This window comes from Melospiza melodia, chromosome 1 (genome assembly GCF_035770615.1).
Source record: "Melospiza melodia melodia isolate bMelMel2 chromosome 1, bMelMel2.pri, whole genome shotgun sequence".
NCBI classification, from domain to species: domain Eukaryota; kingdom Metazoa; phylum Chordata; class Aves; order Passeriformes; family Passerellidae; genus Melospiza; species Melospiza melodia.
The window spans coordinates 102,338,431-102,357,593 of record NC_086194.1 but is presented as its reverse complement, the minus strand read 5'-3'; the positions used below and the strand labels follow the sequence as shown (position 1 = coordinate 102,357,593).

Genomic DNA, 19,163 nt, shown 5'->3' with positions numbered 1-19,163 from the left:
CTTGCTTTTCCATACAAAGAGAACTGCAGAAGCCAAGAAATAAATATCTACATCTATCCTTATCTAGAAGCTCTGCTAGCTTCTTGTGCTCCTCTCCATTTTAAATCACTTGTAATAAAACAAATCCCAAGACCATAAACCTCTTGATATTCTCCAGAAAGTTCACCACCTGTTTACTGCGCATTCGTTTTATGAACAGCTATTACAGCTTCAGAACAATTTTGGAGGTAATGAGGCAGGGCTGCAAGTAATTTATTATTAATGGGGAAAAGACAAAATGAACATACTTGCTACAGTATATGTTTCTTGACTTTGAATGCATGAAACTTGAACTTCTTTCTTAAGCCTAGGGTAAACTTGCTTCCTTTTACCCAAGTACTCACATCTGTCATTGATTCTCTCAGAAGGCACAAAGTGGCTGCCCTGGCCACTTGTGTACTGCTCTCCAGGCAGGGCAGATGCAGTCACAGCAGTTGCCCTGCCCCAGCTCGCTCACCTGCTCGAACAATGCACTCTAACCTTCAAGATCTAAAATCTAGCCTGCATTCCTGTTTTCTCTGCCCTGCCAGAGCTCCCCAGCTAGAAGTACATATTGCTGCATTCTTATGTGTGTACATATGTCTATTACTGGGATAATTAAAGGGAATTTGGGTTCTGACTGTGCCCTCAGGGAAGAGACAGGAACATCTGCTGCAAAGCCTAGTTATTTCTTATTTTTCTGAACAAGAGTTCAGAATTGTTTATGCTTCATTGTTCAAACACACATATTGCATACAAATACAAGAAAGTGTAAGGCAAAAAAAGACTGAACCCCCACCTAGATGAAAGTGGTTTCAGTGCTTCCAGCACAGTCAAAACCCACTAACTTCACACCTCATCCAGCACAGAGCCCTAATGCTCTTCCCAGGCAGAGCAGCTACTCCTTACATTTACCACCTCTGGTCCCTGCGCTGCTGCTACCAATCTTCCTCAATGTGATGGAGGGACAGACTGACCATGAAAAACATTTGCCATCCTCAGTCATGCGCTCTCTTCAGAGGGGTTTAATATTTTGCATTTTAACACTTGCATGCTGGCTTTGGCAGCCAGCCAAAGAATTCATTTTGAAGGAAATCATGTTCTATAGTTATGGGAAATTATTATTTAGTCTCAAGATGGAGTTTTCTAAAGAAATCTCCTCAATTTCAATACATGTACTGTTGGGAGCAGAAACAAAATACAGACTGCCCTTAGACAGTTATGCACTTTTACTTTTGTTGGAAATATCTATGCTTCAATTTTTGCTTCTTTTGCTAGAACTGACCATTCTGCAATGATGCATTCCTACTTATGTTGGCATATGAACTTAATAAACCTTTTTATTTACATTGTTTCAGCAAAATAAAATTTCCTGATCCTATCAATTCTGCCCAAGACTGTAGCTCAAAAAATAAAGGTCAGATGATATTTCATGAAGAAATACAAATCTAACAAAATAAGACATATTATAAAGACAAAGGGTATAAAGAACAAAGCCTGACACTGATCTTTTTAAGAGTTTGGAGCCAGGACTTCAAAGAGCAATATACTCCCCACCTCCTCCACTCGCACCACAAAAATAAAAGGATGCCCCAAAGCCAAAAAAAGAAAACAACATGCAAGAAATAAAAGAATGAATCAAAACACTACAGTCAACACTTCCCTTTGTAGAACTTATTTTTGTTCTAAAAGACACTGCTAAACTCCAGGGGTTTGTCACTATTAACAACTACTTTAGTAGGTTTATTGTAGAGCTGGTTGTAAACCAGTCAGGTCCTAATTCTCAGAAATGGTAGAAAATAGCTATAAATCCATCAAACCAAAATCTGAAGCGAGCAATGGAAATGGAAAGACAAGCTTGGGACAAGTCGAAGTTTTTTCCAACCTGAAAATGATAAATTGTCATGTAACAAGTAAGTATCTACCACATTCAGCCACAAAAATCAGCTGCTACCCAGTGTCCCGAAGTCTTGTCAACAGCAGACAAGCACTGCCACAGAAGGAAGACAGGGAAGAAAGCATGTGAAAAAAAAAAAAAAAAACAATCAACGCTTTGAAGAAACACTGACTGTGGTTCTCTATTTCCACCCAAGCTATCAAAAAACAAAATGTATCTTAGTAAGGTTATTGGTAAGGCTCTGGTTATTTAAGAAATCAGGAAGAAAACCAAAACATTATTTAATGTTTTTCCTCCCAACCTCTTAAAATTCTTGAAACCTTAGAGCTTGAAGCAAGGCCAAAGGACGGGCCAGGGTTTCCCCAGTCTCTCAGCCAAAGTGATAGACAGCAGAGGGTGACATTCAGTGACAGGCAGTAAGGGCAGCAGGTGCCATCAAGTGACAGCAATACAGGCCCCATAAACACTGCACAGGATCTGGAAGGGAAGAGCACTGGGATGAGTCTTTCCAGTAACTCTGCCATTACAAAGTATGAAAACAAAGTTGCTCAGGATCAGATGGGCCAGTAACTGCCATTGTTGACATCTTTTCTGACCTAGCAGTCTAAGTTACTCAGAATTATAGATTGGTTTGGGCTGGAAAATATCAATAAGATCATCGAGTCCAGCTGTTAACCCAGCACTGCCAAGTTCACCAATGAACCAATTCCCCAGGTGCCACATCTCCACTGAATACATCCAGATTTGGTGACTCTGCCACCTCCCTGGGCAGCCTGGCTCAATGCACAACAAGGCTTTCAATGAAAAAGATTTTCCTAATATCCAGTATTCCCTGACACAACTTGAGGCCGCTTCCTCCTGTCCCACCACTTGTTACTTTGGAGAAGAGACCAATCCACACCTTGCTAGCGCCTCCTATCAGGCAGTTGTAGTGCATGATGAGGTCACCTCTGAGCCCCCTTTTCTCCAGTCCTTTCTTATGAAAAAATTGAAATTCTATCTGGTGGGGAAAAAGACAAAACAGAAAAAAGAAATCAGAGCAATATTGTGCTCCCTCTTCCTCTAAGCACATATACAAAAAAATTGACAGAACTTCATCTGCATACCAGCTCTATTTCTTGATTGCTGATCTGTTTATTTAACATATCCCAGTTTGGATGATTTACAACATTTTAGCAAAAATACAGCTCTTTTGAAGAAGAAAAAAAAAAGAACAAAAATTCCAGATTTTAAGTCCATCTGCCCTCTTTGTACAGAAAGTCGAATGCGACAGGAGCCTCTCACTCATTTTGCTCTTTGTTAACAACCAGAGAACTGCACATGCCCTGAAGAGTCACATTAGGGCAATAAGGAACAAATCAGCCATGGAAAGGCTCATAGGACATGTCTGCACAGCTCACTAGTCGTTGTAGCCACTGATAATTCTATATTATCAAAATTTATGAAAATTATTAGCATTCCATGAAGGTCCAGCAGCTCACTGGGATGCCAAAATAATTTTGAATTGATGCTTGCTTTAAAAAATGATCACTTTCAGAGGGGAAAAAAAAGTAGCTGAATGCAAGTCCTTTGCTTAGAGAATTCATCCCCTGACATTCTTTCATTTTTATGTGAATGGGCATCAATGACACTGGGTGATTCAGGGAAATATAGGAGGATAGTAACCTTCAGTCTCCAGAGATATTTTTTAATTAACAGTAAAGAGTTGAAGTTTGCTGCTCCATACCAGAAGCTTAATCACCTGTACAAAAGTAAAAGCAAACCTGATTCAATACAAAAAAATAGAGAACTGGTAATGGAATTATTTTCCTCTTTAAGAGGGACTGGTTCTTGGCAAGGTAGTGCAAACCATCTTGTAGTCCTATCATCTAGACAAACCAAAGTTGCAACATCTAGCAATCAATGCTTCTTCACTGATGAATCATCTTCATTTAAAGAAAAAACCCAAAAGACAATACAGAATGGAAAGCAATACACCTTAATCCCAATGCAGATTCTGGCAGATCATCTTTGAAATGTTATATATGAAAAATTGGGAAAAAAAACAAGAAAAAACTAAGCAGCTTAGTAGACTACTATTAGTTTAAAAGAAAACTTCCAACAAGATTAGGAGAAAGAGAAGATTACAAACAAAATCAACTTCATATGCCATTTATCCTCCTTCATCCAGCCCACATATTATTTCCTCCTGGCACATGTTGAGTGCATGCACAAACCACAGGATAAAATGAGCAGAGCAATGTACTGAGTCTATATTACTTAGACAAACATCAACTAAGGGAATTCTGTGGTGGTCAGACAATAAGGTTAAAAAATATATTTCTTAGGATTCTCTAACCAAGGAATCAAAAATAACTACACTATTTTTCTTTTCTGGTTAACCTCAAGTTGAAATGAAGGGTTTAAGTTCATTTCTTATGGATTGAGACATGCTATTTTTGAGCATGTTTATTCAACAGATAACTTTGTTATGGCACAGTATGTATTTAAATTATCCATAAATATAGCTTCTAAAATTATGTAAATTGATGTTTTTTTGTTGAGACAGCACAACTTTAAATTCTGATTATTTTAAGGTAGCCTAGAAGAATGAGACTTGCCCGAGAGCAAATGATCTCTGCTGTTCTCCCAGTATCAATTAAGTCAAGTTCACAACTGCATTTTATTTCTTATAGAAAAGCCCAACTTTATGCAGGTAAGCTGCGGGACAATTAATACCTAAAATTTCACACCTGAAAGTGTGTTTGGGTCAATTTTTTTTCCAGCTCACTCACACACTTCTAAGCAGTTGTGATGGCCCCTTCAGTTCTACCTCATGGATTGGGTCCATCTACAGAACAAGTCTTCAGCTGAGTTTGGAAAGGTCTGGTGTTTCAAAGTTCAGAAAAAGTGTGTGTCAGGGGAAACAAGCTGCCACTGTAACTACTTCTATCCTTTTTGTTGATTGCTTTCATTTTTGGCTTTGTTTTGTTGAGTTTTTATATGATTTAATAAAAGGTCAGGTCCACAGAGAGCTACCACAAAGGTTCTGTAGAGCAGGTGGACTATGAAATGCTGAAAATATTTAGACAAACATAACACCACTAAACTGTTTTGCTTTGGGTTTTTTTTGCTTAAGAATAGTTCAACCTTTATAAAGCATTGTTGTTTCCCATAGAGCAAATTTGGTTTTTACAGCCTTTTTTAACTGTTCAAGTTAAACACTATCCTATAATTCCTTCACTATAATAGGAGAATGTTTTTTTTTCCAAGTAGCTGACCATCAGTAAACCCTAATACACTTACAGAGCTAACATTTCTTATCTATATGCAAACAAAAAGTATATCTAAATAAAATAAAATTTAATACAAATAAAATTTCTAAGACCATCTTTAATGAGGAGCTTATTTAAGCCCTTTTGCTGCCCTAACTCTTAAGATACCTCAAGCATAATTTCCTTTTTTTTTTTACATTGTAAGCATTTGAAAAGGTGTGCAAAGATCAAGGATTTCACAGTGAGTTTCTGTGTATCCATTCTGTGATCTGCGCCCTCTTTCCTTTCACCCAGTTCTAAGTCATATTTGATTTATAATCACAGAAATTCTAGGTTGGAAGAGAACTTTAACATCATCGAGTCCAACCCATGTTCTAACACCACAACTAGATCATGGCACCAAGTGCCACATCCAGTCTTTTTTTAAACTCTTCGAGGGATGGTGACTCTACCACCTCCCTGGGTAGATGATTCCAGTATTCGACCACTCTTTCTGTAAAATACTTCCTCCTTAATTCTAGCCTGTATCTCCCTTGGCGGAGCTTGAGACTGTGTCCTCTTGTTCTGTCTGTTGTCGCCCGGAGAAAGAGGCCGACCCCCAGCTCACCACAGCCACCCTTCAGGAAGTTGTAGAGAGTGATGAGGTCACCCCTGAGTCTCCTTTTCTCCAGGCTGAACAACCCCAGCTCCCTCAGTCGCTCTTCATATGGCTTGTGCTCCAAGCCCCTCACCAGCCTCGTTGCTCTCCTTTGGACACGCTCAAGCATCTCAACGTCCCTCCTAAAGTGAGGGGCCCAGAACTGGACCAATACTCCAGGTGAGGCCTCACCAGTGCCAAGTACAGGGGAAGAATGACCTCCCTGCTCCTGCTGGCCACACCGTTCCTGATACTGGCCAGGATGCCATTGGCCTTCTTGGCCACCTGGGCACACTGCTGGCTCATATTCAATCGACTGTCAACCAGCACCCCCAGGTCCCTTTCCACCTGAGCACTGTCCAGCCACACCATCCCCAGCTTATATCGGTGCAAGCCCTTGACTCCAACTACTGGAATTAGTTAGTGTAGCTGATGAATTCCCAGCATATGAAGACAGATTTTTTTTTTTAACTTTTTTTTTTAACTTTTTCTTTAAGCCTGCATTTCAACAGATTAGCACATTTTTTCCACTTCTAGATGCAGAATCCTCCTTTTAGAGAGAGAGAGAAAGGAACCTCAAAGAGGGACCATGCACCGTCAGTCAGTTTCACCACATGAAACACTGAACTGCTCACTCCTGGGCTGATCCTGTCAATCCAATACTTTGAGGTCTATTTTATATAAATCTGTTTTCTGTGATAATTCCTAACAACTTTAAATAATGAGAAATAGAAATTTTCAGCTTCCAAGGACGACACAAAGCATCTTATTCTAGTTTAAGGAAGCTCTATGATAAGAAATTTTAGAGCTGCTAACATTTTCTGATCTATTGTAGCCCTTCTTAGAGATTCTGGGAGAGCAAAAAAGTGCATTTTTCAGTCCTAATATTAATTATGCAGATAAACAACATGGTTGTTATAACATGGTTATTAATACTGTGTATGAGAGACAAAATGAAATCTTTGAGATCATGCCAAAAATCCTTTCAAAGTGTGTGCATCTCCTGCTACTGCATCTTCTTTTTCCTCTAACAAAGTACTTGAGCAAAAGTTCTCAACTGGTTCTCAACTGGGTGAAACTCTTGCCATTTCCTATCAGAAGATATATCACAGTCTTCAACTAAAACTATCAAGCTGGAAAAATCAGTGCTAGAAATAGTATACGCATCTCTACACAAGGTAGCCTGACAGAATCATCACCTAAGTGAGCAATTTTTGATGAGCAGTGGGAAAGAAAGCAAGCTCTTTCAGGAGATATACTCTCATTTCATATTTCACTGTGACAACTCCTGGGGACTATTTTGTCTTTTTATTAGGTTTTTTTTGCAGCTGTTCACCCATACACTACACCAGACTCTCACTCCATTAGTTTTATTTAATAGTTTATACTTCATCTACCTTACCTCTCAAAGGAAGACAAATCAAATAAGTACACTGCTACTTTGGCATACCAGAAACTACAAAAAAAGAGGGCTTTGATCAGTTATAAGTAAAATAAAAGTGTTGACATCTCTGTAAAGTTAGTACTGAGTTTACAAGCTCTAAAGCACTTTCCACTCAATAGCATTCAGCCTTGGTTGATGATCAGCATCAACCACAGTATTTCAGTACTACAGCCACACAGAATTTAGCTCTGGTGGATCTAACACTGCTGCAAGATGACTTTACAGACCAGGGCATTAATGCAGCACTCAATGGGATTTTAACTGTAATAAATTGATTTCTCAACTTGATGTTGATCTAGCAGCACTAATGACACCAACAGATACAGACAGCATTTTCCTATAGGCATTCATAAAGTCAGCAAATGCCACAGGAAGACCATGGATATCAGTAAGGCTGGTTGAAACTTGCCAACTCATTCAGAGAGTGGCTTTTCACACACATCTCTCTCCTTACATTCTCATATCCCAATTAAGCCATTCCTAACATACAGATTCAAAGATAAGGCACTTTTTCCGGGGGTCTCAAAACTTCTCTTTTCCACTAACTGGCCATCCTGCAACTACAAATCAAACGCTGTGTGCCCACACCAACTAGCTTACCCAGCTATCACATGCTGTATACTGCACTGCAAATGTGTTTCTACATGTACTTTTCAAGAGTTATTAAGGACTCCCAGAAGATCATTGTGTGAAGTATGAACTACTGCTTGTTAGAATATTTTTCAAGAGATGTTGGTTCATAAAGGCTAAGGTATGTCATGGATATGTACTAATTAATGGTATTTTTACCATAAAGGTCAAGAGGGACCCTGGCATTCAAAATCTTTCCAGATCTCATTTTAAAGATCTGACCATTAATGTTGCTATATAATTATGTTTCCCACATATATTTACAGTAAAAATAAATTGGGTTTTTTTCAGTAAACTTGAACTGTGACACTATCTTTGGCTATATCAAAAAGTGCAACTGGAACAATATGACCTCTATTCCCAAAAAGCCTTAGCATAATGACTTAGAACTGGAAGGACATCACTAAAAATTAAATATGACAGAGAACAAGAGAGGTCTAGAAGGCAGGATCTGCCTAAATTCAAGAAACCCTCCTAAATATTGGCTGAATTAGATTCATAAAATGACACATTTTTAATCAACTCCTAGAACTTAGCACTGCTAATAAGTGTCAATTATTTTCTTTTACAGTTGCATATACAAAACCAAAAAGTACATGCAGTGATCTCTTGGTTTGTGAAATTAAGAAGCTAAGTACCAGAATTTTAACTGTTCTACTTTAATTACTTTAACTTAGAGTATTGTGTATGCGTGTTCTGATAAAAATAGCATTTTAAACTAAATTATACCACAATATGAATGCTAAGGAAACCAGGTACTTCATCAGAATAACTCACACTATTTAGCCCATCAATAAAAGAGTGATAAAGGTCCCTCCTTCACAATACACTGGTGGTTTGCTGTTCTGAGGTACAGAGTTCATTCTCCAGCACATTGAAAAACAGGACAGCTGGTACCATTACTATTATTAAACCATTAAAGTGCCAGAACAAAATAGTTTCTGGAAAAAACACAACATTATTTTCTCAAAGTTTATGAAAAGAATGGAAACAAATCTTTTTCCAATTAAAATTCAATAAATTCTAATTCATTGAAATAAAAAACTTACACATGTGCTTTCTTAAAAAAACAGGAGGAATGCAGTGTGTAACATAATACATCTTAATCCCTGCATCCTCATAACTAGAAACTATTTGGAACTCCCTCTAAGTTGTGACAGTAATGGAAAATTCTCAATTCAAATAAACAAAAAAAGATAAGTTATAACTGCCTCAGTTTTTTACAGAAAACATCTTCCAAGTATTCTTTGCTTTGTTCAGACTGTTCTAAGCCTTCCACCCCAATACTCAAGATGACAACCACATGTATGAAGAGGCTGCCCTGGTGAAAGAAGGAACTCACATAGCTCCAATGCAAAAAGGGCTGTATCAGGCATAAGCAGGGACAAGGAGGAATTTAGAAAGGCCACATGGGCATGTAGGGATTACATCAGGTTACACAAAGTTCAGTGGGAGTTACCATTTGCATGGAATGTCAAGGACAACAGGAACAGCTTCTACTGCTCCAATAGTAATGGAAGTTTGAACAGGGATGAAAGGTTGAACAGGGAAAAACTCCAACTTGGGCAGATCCAACCTAGTGGCAGCAGAAATGGACGATGCTGAGGGACTCAATACCTCCACTAAGATATCAAAGAAGGCATCTGTCGTTTAGCAAGAACTATCATTTGGAGAGTAAATGTTTAATACCCCTTACTCCACCTGAGCCACCAACAAGTGGAACAACACAAGGGTTGATCCTGGGACCCATCCTGTTTAACACCTTAGTGAAGAAGGGGAGGCAATTGAACACAGTCCTTCATGAAATTAAGGGCACACATGTAGAATTGTGCACTTGGAAAGGAATAACTCCATGTAACAGTACAGGCTGGTTTTAAGCGCAAAGGAAAATTAGCCACCCACCTTTAAGCAGCACATTCAGCTACAAACACTGAATAAAATTTAAAAGCTTAGTTGTGTTTAATTTACACAGAATACAGCCCAGACTTTTATGCAACAGCACTGAATGCACCTTTTTTCCCATGTCATTCTACATTAAAAGCAGAGGTTTCCATGAAGTGATTACACAATACTTAGCCTACTTCTGGAAAAGATTTTTGGCATTTACATCTTACCTTTGTATGCAATAATTGGGTGCTCAGCTCTGTGGCAGTGGGTATCTTCTGTTGTTGTTGACTCCAGTATTCCTAACACCCCAAGTCCTGCCAAGAGCAGTGTGAGGAAGCAGCTTCCTCTCATGGTGGTCATGCTGTCCTCCACAGCAGTCACTTCTTTTAACTGTCTACTCTTCTTGCACTCATGTGGGAAAAGCACCTGGAGAATTCAAATAGATTTATTTAAGAACAAGAGCAAACCATAGGAAAAAATAGACAATTCTTGAAGTTTAAAACAAAACAACATTGTTTCCTTTTTGTGCAGCATCTGACTACTCAAAATTATACTGTCAGCTGCTCCTCTAATCACTTCACAAACCTATCATCAGTTACCCAATTTAGGAAAATTGATCACCCAGCAGGATTAAAAAAAAAAAAATCAATGTTCATTACCCCCTCTCTTTTATTTTGTAACATGAGGGGAAAAGAATGTTCTTCAACATTTTTTATTTTATCCTCTTAGATAGAGCAAACATACTTAAATCTCTCTTCCCTTCACTTGGATCCACTGCTTCTTGCCTTGCTTTCCTCAGAGACGAAGGAGTACTCTGACTTCTTGCAAGTACAAGGTAGAAGAGGAATTGTTACCTAACGTGAATGACTACTTTGAGAGAACAACAGCCCTAGAGCATGTATTTTTTGCCTATCTGTAGAGTTTGTATGGAACAGCACAGAAAGGGGTAGGACAAGATTCACCTCAATGCTCTGGCACACACTTTTGCTTTACAGCAATGAGGGTCACTACTTCTGACACTGGCTTAGTCCCAATCCATTTCCTGACTGATGACAAGGCTGTGAATTGCAGACTCAAATGATGAAGACCCCTTTCTAGGAAAATTTAGGTATCAATGAACAATGTAATGGTTTTCGTTCTGAATCAGAAAAAAGTTGAAGTTCAACTCCCTGGTTTTTTGAAACATCCAATAACCACACCCTTACACAAGTAATAGAATATGTACAGTATCATTATAATTTTAGATCCAACCCAGTTCCTTTCATTTCCTCACTAAAAATGTGCCAAGCAGTTACAACCTAATCATACAACCCAAAAGGAACCTTCACCACTAGCAGCTTTAGAGAGTCACACAGGCTTGCGTGCTGATGACACGCAGAAATGAGACATCACTGCCTTTCATGAGGGAAGACCAGAGATTTAAGACAGCTCCATAAAGGCAGAAATGTCACTCTGCTAATTAATGGAGACATTCAGGAAAAGAAAATCAGCAATTTTGAGTACTAGTATGCTTGATCTCACTGAATTGTAGTGTGCTGTTTAATAAGGTGGAAACTTTCTATTTGCGTAAAATAAACATCCTAAATGCATAAAACAAAGGGCTGTAATGAAAAAACACTCCACAATAACAGTGGTGTGCTCTAAAAGCTACATTCAGATGGCAGAATGGATAGTAAACACTTGTCCCTAACATTACAGACTTCATCAGACTAACTGCTCTTCTCTTACCACCTTATTTTGCTGCCTTTAGTATCTTTCCCACCTAGACATGGACACTTGTAATCCTCATTGATTTAAACTAAAATAAATAGATCAAAGGCATAATAGATCTGAGCAGTAAATTTAATAGTCAATTTTAGCTTCTTTGCTAAACTTTCTTAAGTTACTGGAAAAAAAAGGAGGTGAAGCTATGAGGCAGTTAGATTCATATCCTTACCTTCCTAAGTAGTGTCTTATGATGTCATTTACCAATAAGAACCTGGCCCTACAAATTGGCTATGGCTTACAACAGGCAGTATCTGGTCATAGAAATTCTGGATACTAATGTATGTAGTGCATAAAGCACTTGTTCCAATGTTTTATAGTTCATTTTCTGCAAGATTGACATTTATATGCATGATGTACTATTCTTACACAAATTCAAGTAGTTTATGTGGGTTGTAGTGTTCCTGTTCCTAACTTAAAGATCATACAAATACACTACTAACAGCTACTTCTAATTCAGATTTCTGTAAGATTATGTTTGTACATTTAGGAAGCAAAATGAAGGCCTGATACCTTCATAAGGTCTCAAAAAAATGTTTTTCTTGCACGTACCCCAAGACCTAGGAATACAGTAATTCCATGTTAAAAAAAAAAAAAAAGAAAAAAACAAAACAAAAAAAAAAAAAAAAAAAAAAAAAAACAGAAACAAAAAAACAGCAAAAATTTCTTTTAATTTTGAAAGTCTCAAAATTAAAAGAAATAATATTAAAAAAATTAAAAGAAATACTCATAAGTGTATGACTATAATGGAAAATAATTAAACAAGAATAAAATGAAACATTTGCACTGAAATCTCAGCCTTCTTTGTCTCTTTGGCTGCAAATGAAGCCCATGGTCTTTATGTAACCAGGCTTCCATACACCAGCCAAGTTTCAAAAAAACCTACTCTACTCAGCAAACACAGCAAAAAGATAACCCTGTTTCTCCAGAAAGAAAGAAAATTACCAACACCCTTCATCCCAATATTAAATATGCACATAGGTACAGAAGGCTTGGTTTCCATTACAAAAAGGATACTTAATTTCATGGGAGTAGTAAGGACTAAGATGTAAATGTTAACAGGTCTGATATCTTGTACCCTGCAGGTATCAAGAGGACTTCTCCCACCTGTGCCCTGTGAGCAAAACTCAGTAGCAATAACAAAGATACCTTCACAACACCACCTCTCCTTGGCCTCTAAATCCAAACAGCATTCTCTTTCACAACAGACTACTTACATGCCATAGGTGGGCTCTGACACAGTTGTTTGCATGTTATAGTCGTGCTGTGGAAGAATTTTGGGGTCAAAGACTTTTTTCCTCAATACCTGAACCCTTCCTCTCACTGCATGTATCTCACATGGCAAAAACTGAGACAGGGAACACTCTCATTTAGAATATCCAAAAACAAGGAGAAAGGAGGAGGAAAAAAGAAAGGTGTGAATACACTTCTGACCATATATCTCAGAAAAAAAGAGTAACAGCCTAAACTACTCTCTACCTCAACCTCTAGCTGTTTATGTGTATTGCACTATTTTATAAATTTAAGTCTATGAATGATTTTTGATGTATTAATTTAAACACATTATTGTAGGGAACTGTGAGGAGAAGCTTACTTGCAACAACTCGGAGGAGAATCTTCAGAGGCCCTAACTGACAGAAGAATAGTAAATCAAAGCAGTAGATAGAAACCTTATCACAAGTTCTTTAAGTTTCTACCCTTTCACAACAGTAGTGTATGCACAGAAGGAGAAAGGAGTCTGGAAACTGCACCTAATACACTGCTAGCGTGAAAAATAAAAAATGTATCTTTTAAAGATCCACAAACAAAACAAGGAAAGCCAACCAACCAAAACCCTTCCCCAACGAACCAAAAAACCCATACAACCCCAACCCCCAGAAAAAATACAATTAAACCCCCTACAAAGAAACATACACCTTCAACACACACCCATAGCATGAAGCGATGAACAGAAACCTTAGAAAAGACTTCAAAACTGAATCTTTTCCCACAGAACTTGCACTGGCTGGATTGCTCCCTTCTGTACATCCTCGAGCCAGGAGCACTGCAGCAGCTCCATTGCTGCCCGAGACAGCAGCTGTGAGAGTGAGCCTGTGGAACACAGACCTGAAGCACTGCAACAAGTCAGAAGGCTTGAAGCAGACAACATAATCTTTCCTGAAATCATCCCTCTCCTTACTGAAAGTGCAGCTCTCATGCCAAGAAGGGATAGGTAGCCTGAAGCAATATGACAAGACAAGACAAAGCCAAGACAACCCTAAACATGAAAAGATTCAGCCAGTTTCCTTGACTTCTGTATAATTTCCATATGTAAATCTCTCTCAACAATGACAATAATGGTCAGGTCAAAACTCTTCAAAAACATATATCCAAATAGTGAAAATGACCAGCTTTTTAACTATTGCCAAATATTCGCACATTGACCTGTCATTTGCATAACTTTTTTATCAGAGATCCTTATTCAGACTTTCAACAAATTGCATTTTACAAGTTTGCAAAACAATCTGAAGATGCAAAATGAAAAAGAAAGCAGAATAAGCAGTGCTATAAGATGCAATTTATTTCAATATATTATTTTATTCCTGTATGTAAAGTCTTGTGCACTTACTCTATCCCTCATTCCCTTTCTTTTGATCCAGCTTGCCTAGAAGAAATATAAAGATGAATGAAGCTTATTAGGCAAAGGTATTATATTTTACAAATGTAGCCCTTGGTTTCTCCAACTACAGTAATTGATAAAGAAAAAACCCAGCAATTCAAGATTTTCTGTTTCAGCTGAACCAAAAAAAGAGAAAAAGTGTGCACAGCTAAGCATGCAAGGCAGGTAACTGCTACTGCTAGGTCCAAGCAGATTCATTTAAAGACTATTCCCTCCAGGCACTGAAGTCATATATTGAAGTCAAATAATCAGGATGTCAATATTTCTAGATCACTTAAAGTACACTGCGTTGAAAGTACAATTTACGTCTGAATTATAAATTACATTTTCCTTTGTTCAATCAAAAGAAGCCACTGTATGCAAGAGCTGCCACACTAGCTGCAGCTGTTCCAAAGCAAAGATACTTTCAAATAATTATCTTTGCTGATTCTATAAGTGACAGGTTTAAACTACATTTTTAGTAAAAGATGAAGTGAACCTATGTCAATGTAAGTGAACAAACAGCAGGGTTTGGCATGTTTAAAAGATGCCAATTTCAGAACAGGTTCAGAACAGGCATTCACAAGCAGGTCTGGGGTTTCTTTACATGCACACCAGTGTTTACTCTTGCAGATGCTGCTCATGTAATTTGTTGCAGGAGACTCATTCGACTTTCCCTGGGCACTTAGCTCCACATCTTTGCAAAACAGGGAGGATTTGGGAAAAAAAAATTGCTCATCTGGAGTAGTGAAGTAACTACTCCAGATGACCTTTTTGTACTAGCACAAGCCTGGGGAAAAAGTATTTAACTAATGAAACAAACTGCACATTCTGTGGGTTCATGACAACAGAATTATGAGTACAAAGAAAGATGTTGTTCCATATTGCCACTGCATACACTTTAAAATAGTTATATAATCTTTGATCATGAAAATTTTATGAAAAATACCCAGTTTGTCTACTGTATTGCTAGTGGTACCTTTTTTACAATTTATTAAAAGAAGAGAATGCTTGCTGCTGCAAGTGACAAGAAAACAGGGAAAATTCTGGTTTCCTCTTCACCAAAAAAGGCTACACTGTTGTGTATCACTAGTAAGCATGTAGACAAATCAGGAAAGAGGGCATCATGAATACCCTTGCAATTTAGCTCAGTGCCTCTTTCTGTAATTCTTCTTGATTTGTTAAAGCCAAACTCCTCAAACTAATGCAAAACATTGGAGAGGAAGACTGTTAGAGAAAAGAATACATAAAAAAGACTCTGTAACCACACCTACCAAAAATTTAGCTAAATTCTAAGGCAATGTGTATGCTTTCAATTCACCAGTAGTGACAAGCCCTGGAGGTCAGAAGGAAAAAGGGATGGAGGCCAGAAGGAGGCATAAAGAGGGCTCTTACAAAAAAAAAAAAAAAAAAAAAAAAAAAAAAAAAAAGAGAGAAAAAGCAAAAAAAAAAAAATCCCTCAGGAAGTTGTTTTTACTATAGCATTTACTATTTACTGTCAAATGCACAAAAACCACAAATCTATACCTCTTTATAGTATAATTACTTTGAAATACCTTCCTTACTCAGTATACCTTTAGAAAAACAATTTGCATATAAGTCAGATACACAATTAGATCAGAGCAATAGCTCAAAGATCATCTACTAAACACTGAGATGAGACTGGAAACTACAGATCTTCTTCAGTGAAATAATCCAGCCATACACCATCAAGTGTCATCACTGGACACAGCAATGCAGACTGTTTACTATGCAGCAGAGTAGCATATTCTAATTTGTATTTGCATAAAGTGAGAGTCAGCTTCAATTAAGAAAATGATTACTGAGTTCCTTCAACTTTTTTTTTAATACTGTCATTCATTTCTGCAGTGACATGAATTTTAAGTTCTGCAAGAGGCAGACAGCCATCAGCTGTCATTGACTAGCACAGTCAAAAATCAGTCCTTGAATTCATAGTGACATTCTGCCAAAAGACAGCTAATATCTGTAGCTAGGGGTGACAAGTCATAAAACAAGAATCTGTCATCAAAGCTATTTCCCCAGCACTTCTCCCAGAGCTGGTATTTGTGATTTCAGCAAAGGAAGCACTGCTTGAAGAACACTGGCCTGAGTGAAGCCAGGAGTTTGTAACAACACCTTGGAACTCAATTACCACATGGTGGGCTCCTCTGCCTCATCAGTGGGGTGTAGAGCCAGTGGAGCTCAGCTCCCTGAGCAAGCACAGGTCAACCCAGCAAGACCATGCAGACAAGAACCACAGGCAGTTTAGGATTAGGAATAAAGTCAAATCAGTACAGACTAGACCCAAACCCCAATAAAATGTCAGCACATTTTTTTTAAATACTTTTTTTTTTTTCCTTAGCTATCCATTAGCTCCTCAGCCTTTTTGATATCCTCCCAGGACACAGACCCCTACTTAAGTTTCCTTCTACTCATATCTAGTGCCTTGTTCCAGTCATTGAGAGAGCCTTTCCCCGTGCCATGCCTGGAACATCCACTGAACTGTGTGAACTGTGGATGTGAACTGTGATCCTTAGAAACAAGAAACAAGTCAATAAAAGGAAGGATTCTCCACCTCAGACAAACTACAAAGTCAGCAAAGCTTTCTTTTACAAAATAATGGGCAAAAAATGAAATGGAAATGATTTTTGTAAATAAGTCTGAAAAGTGAAAGAAGAAACAGAAGAGGCTTAACAAGGGAAAGGCATGAAGTGAAAAAAAATGATCCAGGAAAGGCCAAAAGTTTCAGCTAGGGCAGGAAAAGGAAATGGAGATGGAAAAACTGTAGCAAATAAGGAATCAACACATATAGCCATGCATTTCATCTTCTCTTTTCTCTCTACACAACACTTGCCTGCTCCTTTTCCAGTTGGTACTATTATTGACAAACCAAACACATTTTCTTAGGGCCCAACAGACTGTCACCACCATCAGCGACATAGAACACAATCTGTTCTGTAGGAGAAATACAGTTTCAAGCGCTGAGAGTAACAGGAGTTCAGAACAGAGTCCATATAACAGGGTCCCGTTCATTTTAAAAAATTACGAAGTTTCAAAACGGGGTCAAGAAGACCTTCAGAAAACAGACCCATTGCTAGCTATAAAATATCTAGAAACTCCCATTTTGCACTGTGAAATTCAGGAACTTTCTTAACCTGAAACTGAAGCAATGTCCTGGAAAAGTCCCACTAATGCTTGCTGTGGTCCTACCCTCTTCCCTGAGCCATGTACTGACTGCTCCTAAGACCAGATGCTGGCCTGGATGCCCCTCTAACCAAGCACAGCCATGCTTCCATTTCCTGCTAAGGTCTGAGTCTTGCTTTTCTGCAAGCTTTTCAGTCACAGAGAAAGTGAATTTTGAAATTTCACCAATGAGAATTAAGAATCTATGTGGGACCAGGTTCACAACTACAAGCAAAGCTATGACTTAATTTGCATTAACAATGCGCTGAAACTTCATTATATATAAAAGACTCTTAAATTACAAAAGCTTGTGTTTTGAAAGCTGTCCAAAAAACTAAAAAAACACCAAAAACCCCGTTTATAAACAAGGCTTGATTGAAGTAAAAGCCAAAGTTCAGGACTGGGAGAAGATCAAATCTGAAAGATGTACAAAAGTAGTTTCAAGCAAAGGCAAAGTTAATTGAAGCAGGTAAAAAAAGAGGCAAGAAAGTAATGCAAGCTTAGCTGTTGCATTCTATATTTATTGGGAAAAGGCAACACAGAGATTGGAGTCACTTGTGTTGAATAATTAAAAAAGAAGATCATCGCATCACAGATTATTGCTGTAGCCATCTGGACATACTATTTTATATTTGTAAACTGTACTAAAAATCGTGCCAAAATTTGCACATGGATGTAAAGAGAAACCAGAAGGAAGACAGTGATACAGCAACTTCAAATAACTGGGTTTTTTTTTTAATTATATCCAACTTCAAAAAATTCTCTGTCATTTAGTTTATCACTGTATAAAAGTGCTTGACAGTACCTGGTATTTAGCTCTCATAGAAACTTTATATAATACATTTTAAATGTGAATCAGCAATCTAAAGGACAAAACTTTACTGTTAAAACAAAACTATTAGTGGGTATTCTGCACATTAATACTAGGCAAACTTCCAAAATAAAGATTATATTAAAGCAATTACTACCATAAAGAACTACTGGAAAAGTTCCAAAGTGTCATGAAATTACTATTGTGACAGCCTGCTTCAGTTAGATAATAAAGGCAACTTCATCTTCTTGCAGTGGGGTCAGTCCTGAAGTTCTTTGGTACAGTTTTAAAGGGCACTGGGTATTAAATAAACACTTCTCAGCAAATGCAGGGTGGTGCACAACTAAGGCAGCCAAAATACAGTGGAGGAGAGCCCAACTTTTATGGCAAATCCACTCAGCCCCATGGCCCCAGCTGCAAATGCACTTCAGACTCTGAACTCCTCTCAACTCCCATGTAATTCCCAGCTTTGGATTTATTTCTTTCTATCAACAACCAATATATTCTGCTTTCACAGGTTTAGCAGACTGATATGAAGGACAAGGAGATGTAAGGCAGCTCAGAGCTCCCATCCCACATCTCTGCTACAGAACACTCCTGTTCCCCAGCTATTCATTTATGTGTGGCTTTTCTATCAATGTAAGCATTCAAAACACACAGGTATCTCACCCAGACTCTGGATTCTTTCACCTGTTCTTGGATAAGCAATAGGGTATCCAATGGGATAGGTGGCCTGAACCATCCAATGGTTCAGTCTGCACAGATTATGCAAATCAGTACAGATAATATACAATTAGTATCAGATAATGACAGAATGGTTTTGGTTGAAAGTGACCTTAAAGATCATCTTTAAGGGACACCTGGTCATGTCATCCCATAGGCACAGACACCTCCCACCAGAGCAGATTGCATAAGGGACAAGTAGGCTGCTACTTCACTTTGCAGCCCTTTAACACTATCACTGCAAAGATGATGATTTATATAATTTGTACATCAACAA

General features: G+C 38.1%; 1 protein-coding gene across 5 annotated transcripts in view; it reads right to left on the bottom strand.

Annotated features, from left to right (window-relative positions):
• The window catches only part of SEMA5A (semaphorin 5A), a 314,341-nt gene that overhangs the window by 205,129 nt on the left and 90,049 nt on the right, over positions 1-19,163 (bottom strand). For all 5 annotated transcript variants that reach the window (XM_063162897.1, XM_063162890.1, XM_063162903.1 and 2 more), the window contains one exon: positions 9,995-10,193. In XM_063162897.1, coding sequence (XP_063018967.1) covers positions 9,995-10,127 — 133 coding nt within the window. In that variant the 5' untranslated portion in view covers positions 10,128-10,193. The remainder of the gene's footprint in view (positions 1-9,994; positions 10,194-19,163) is intronic.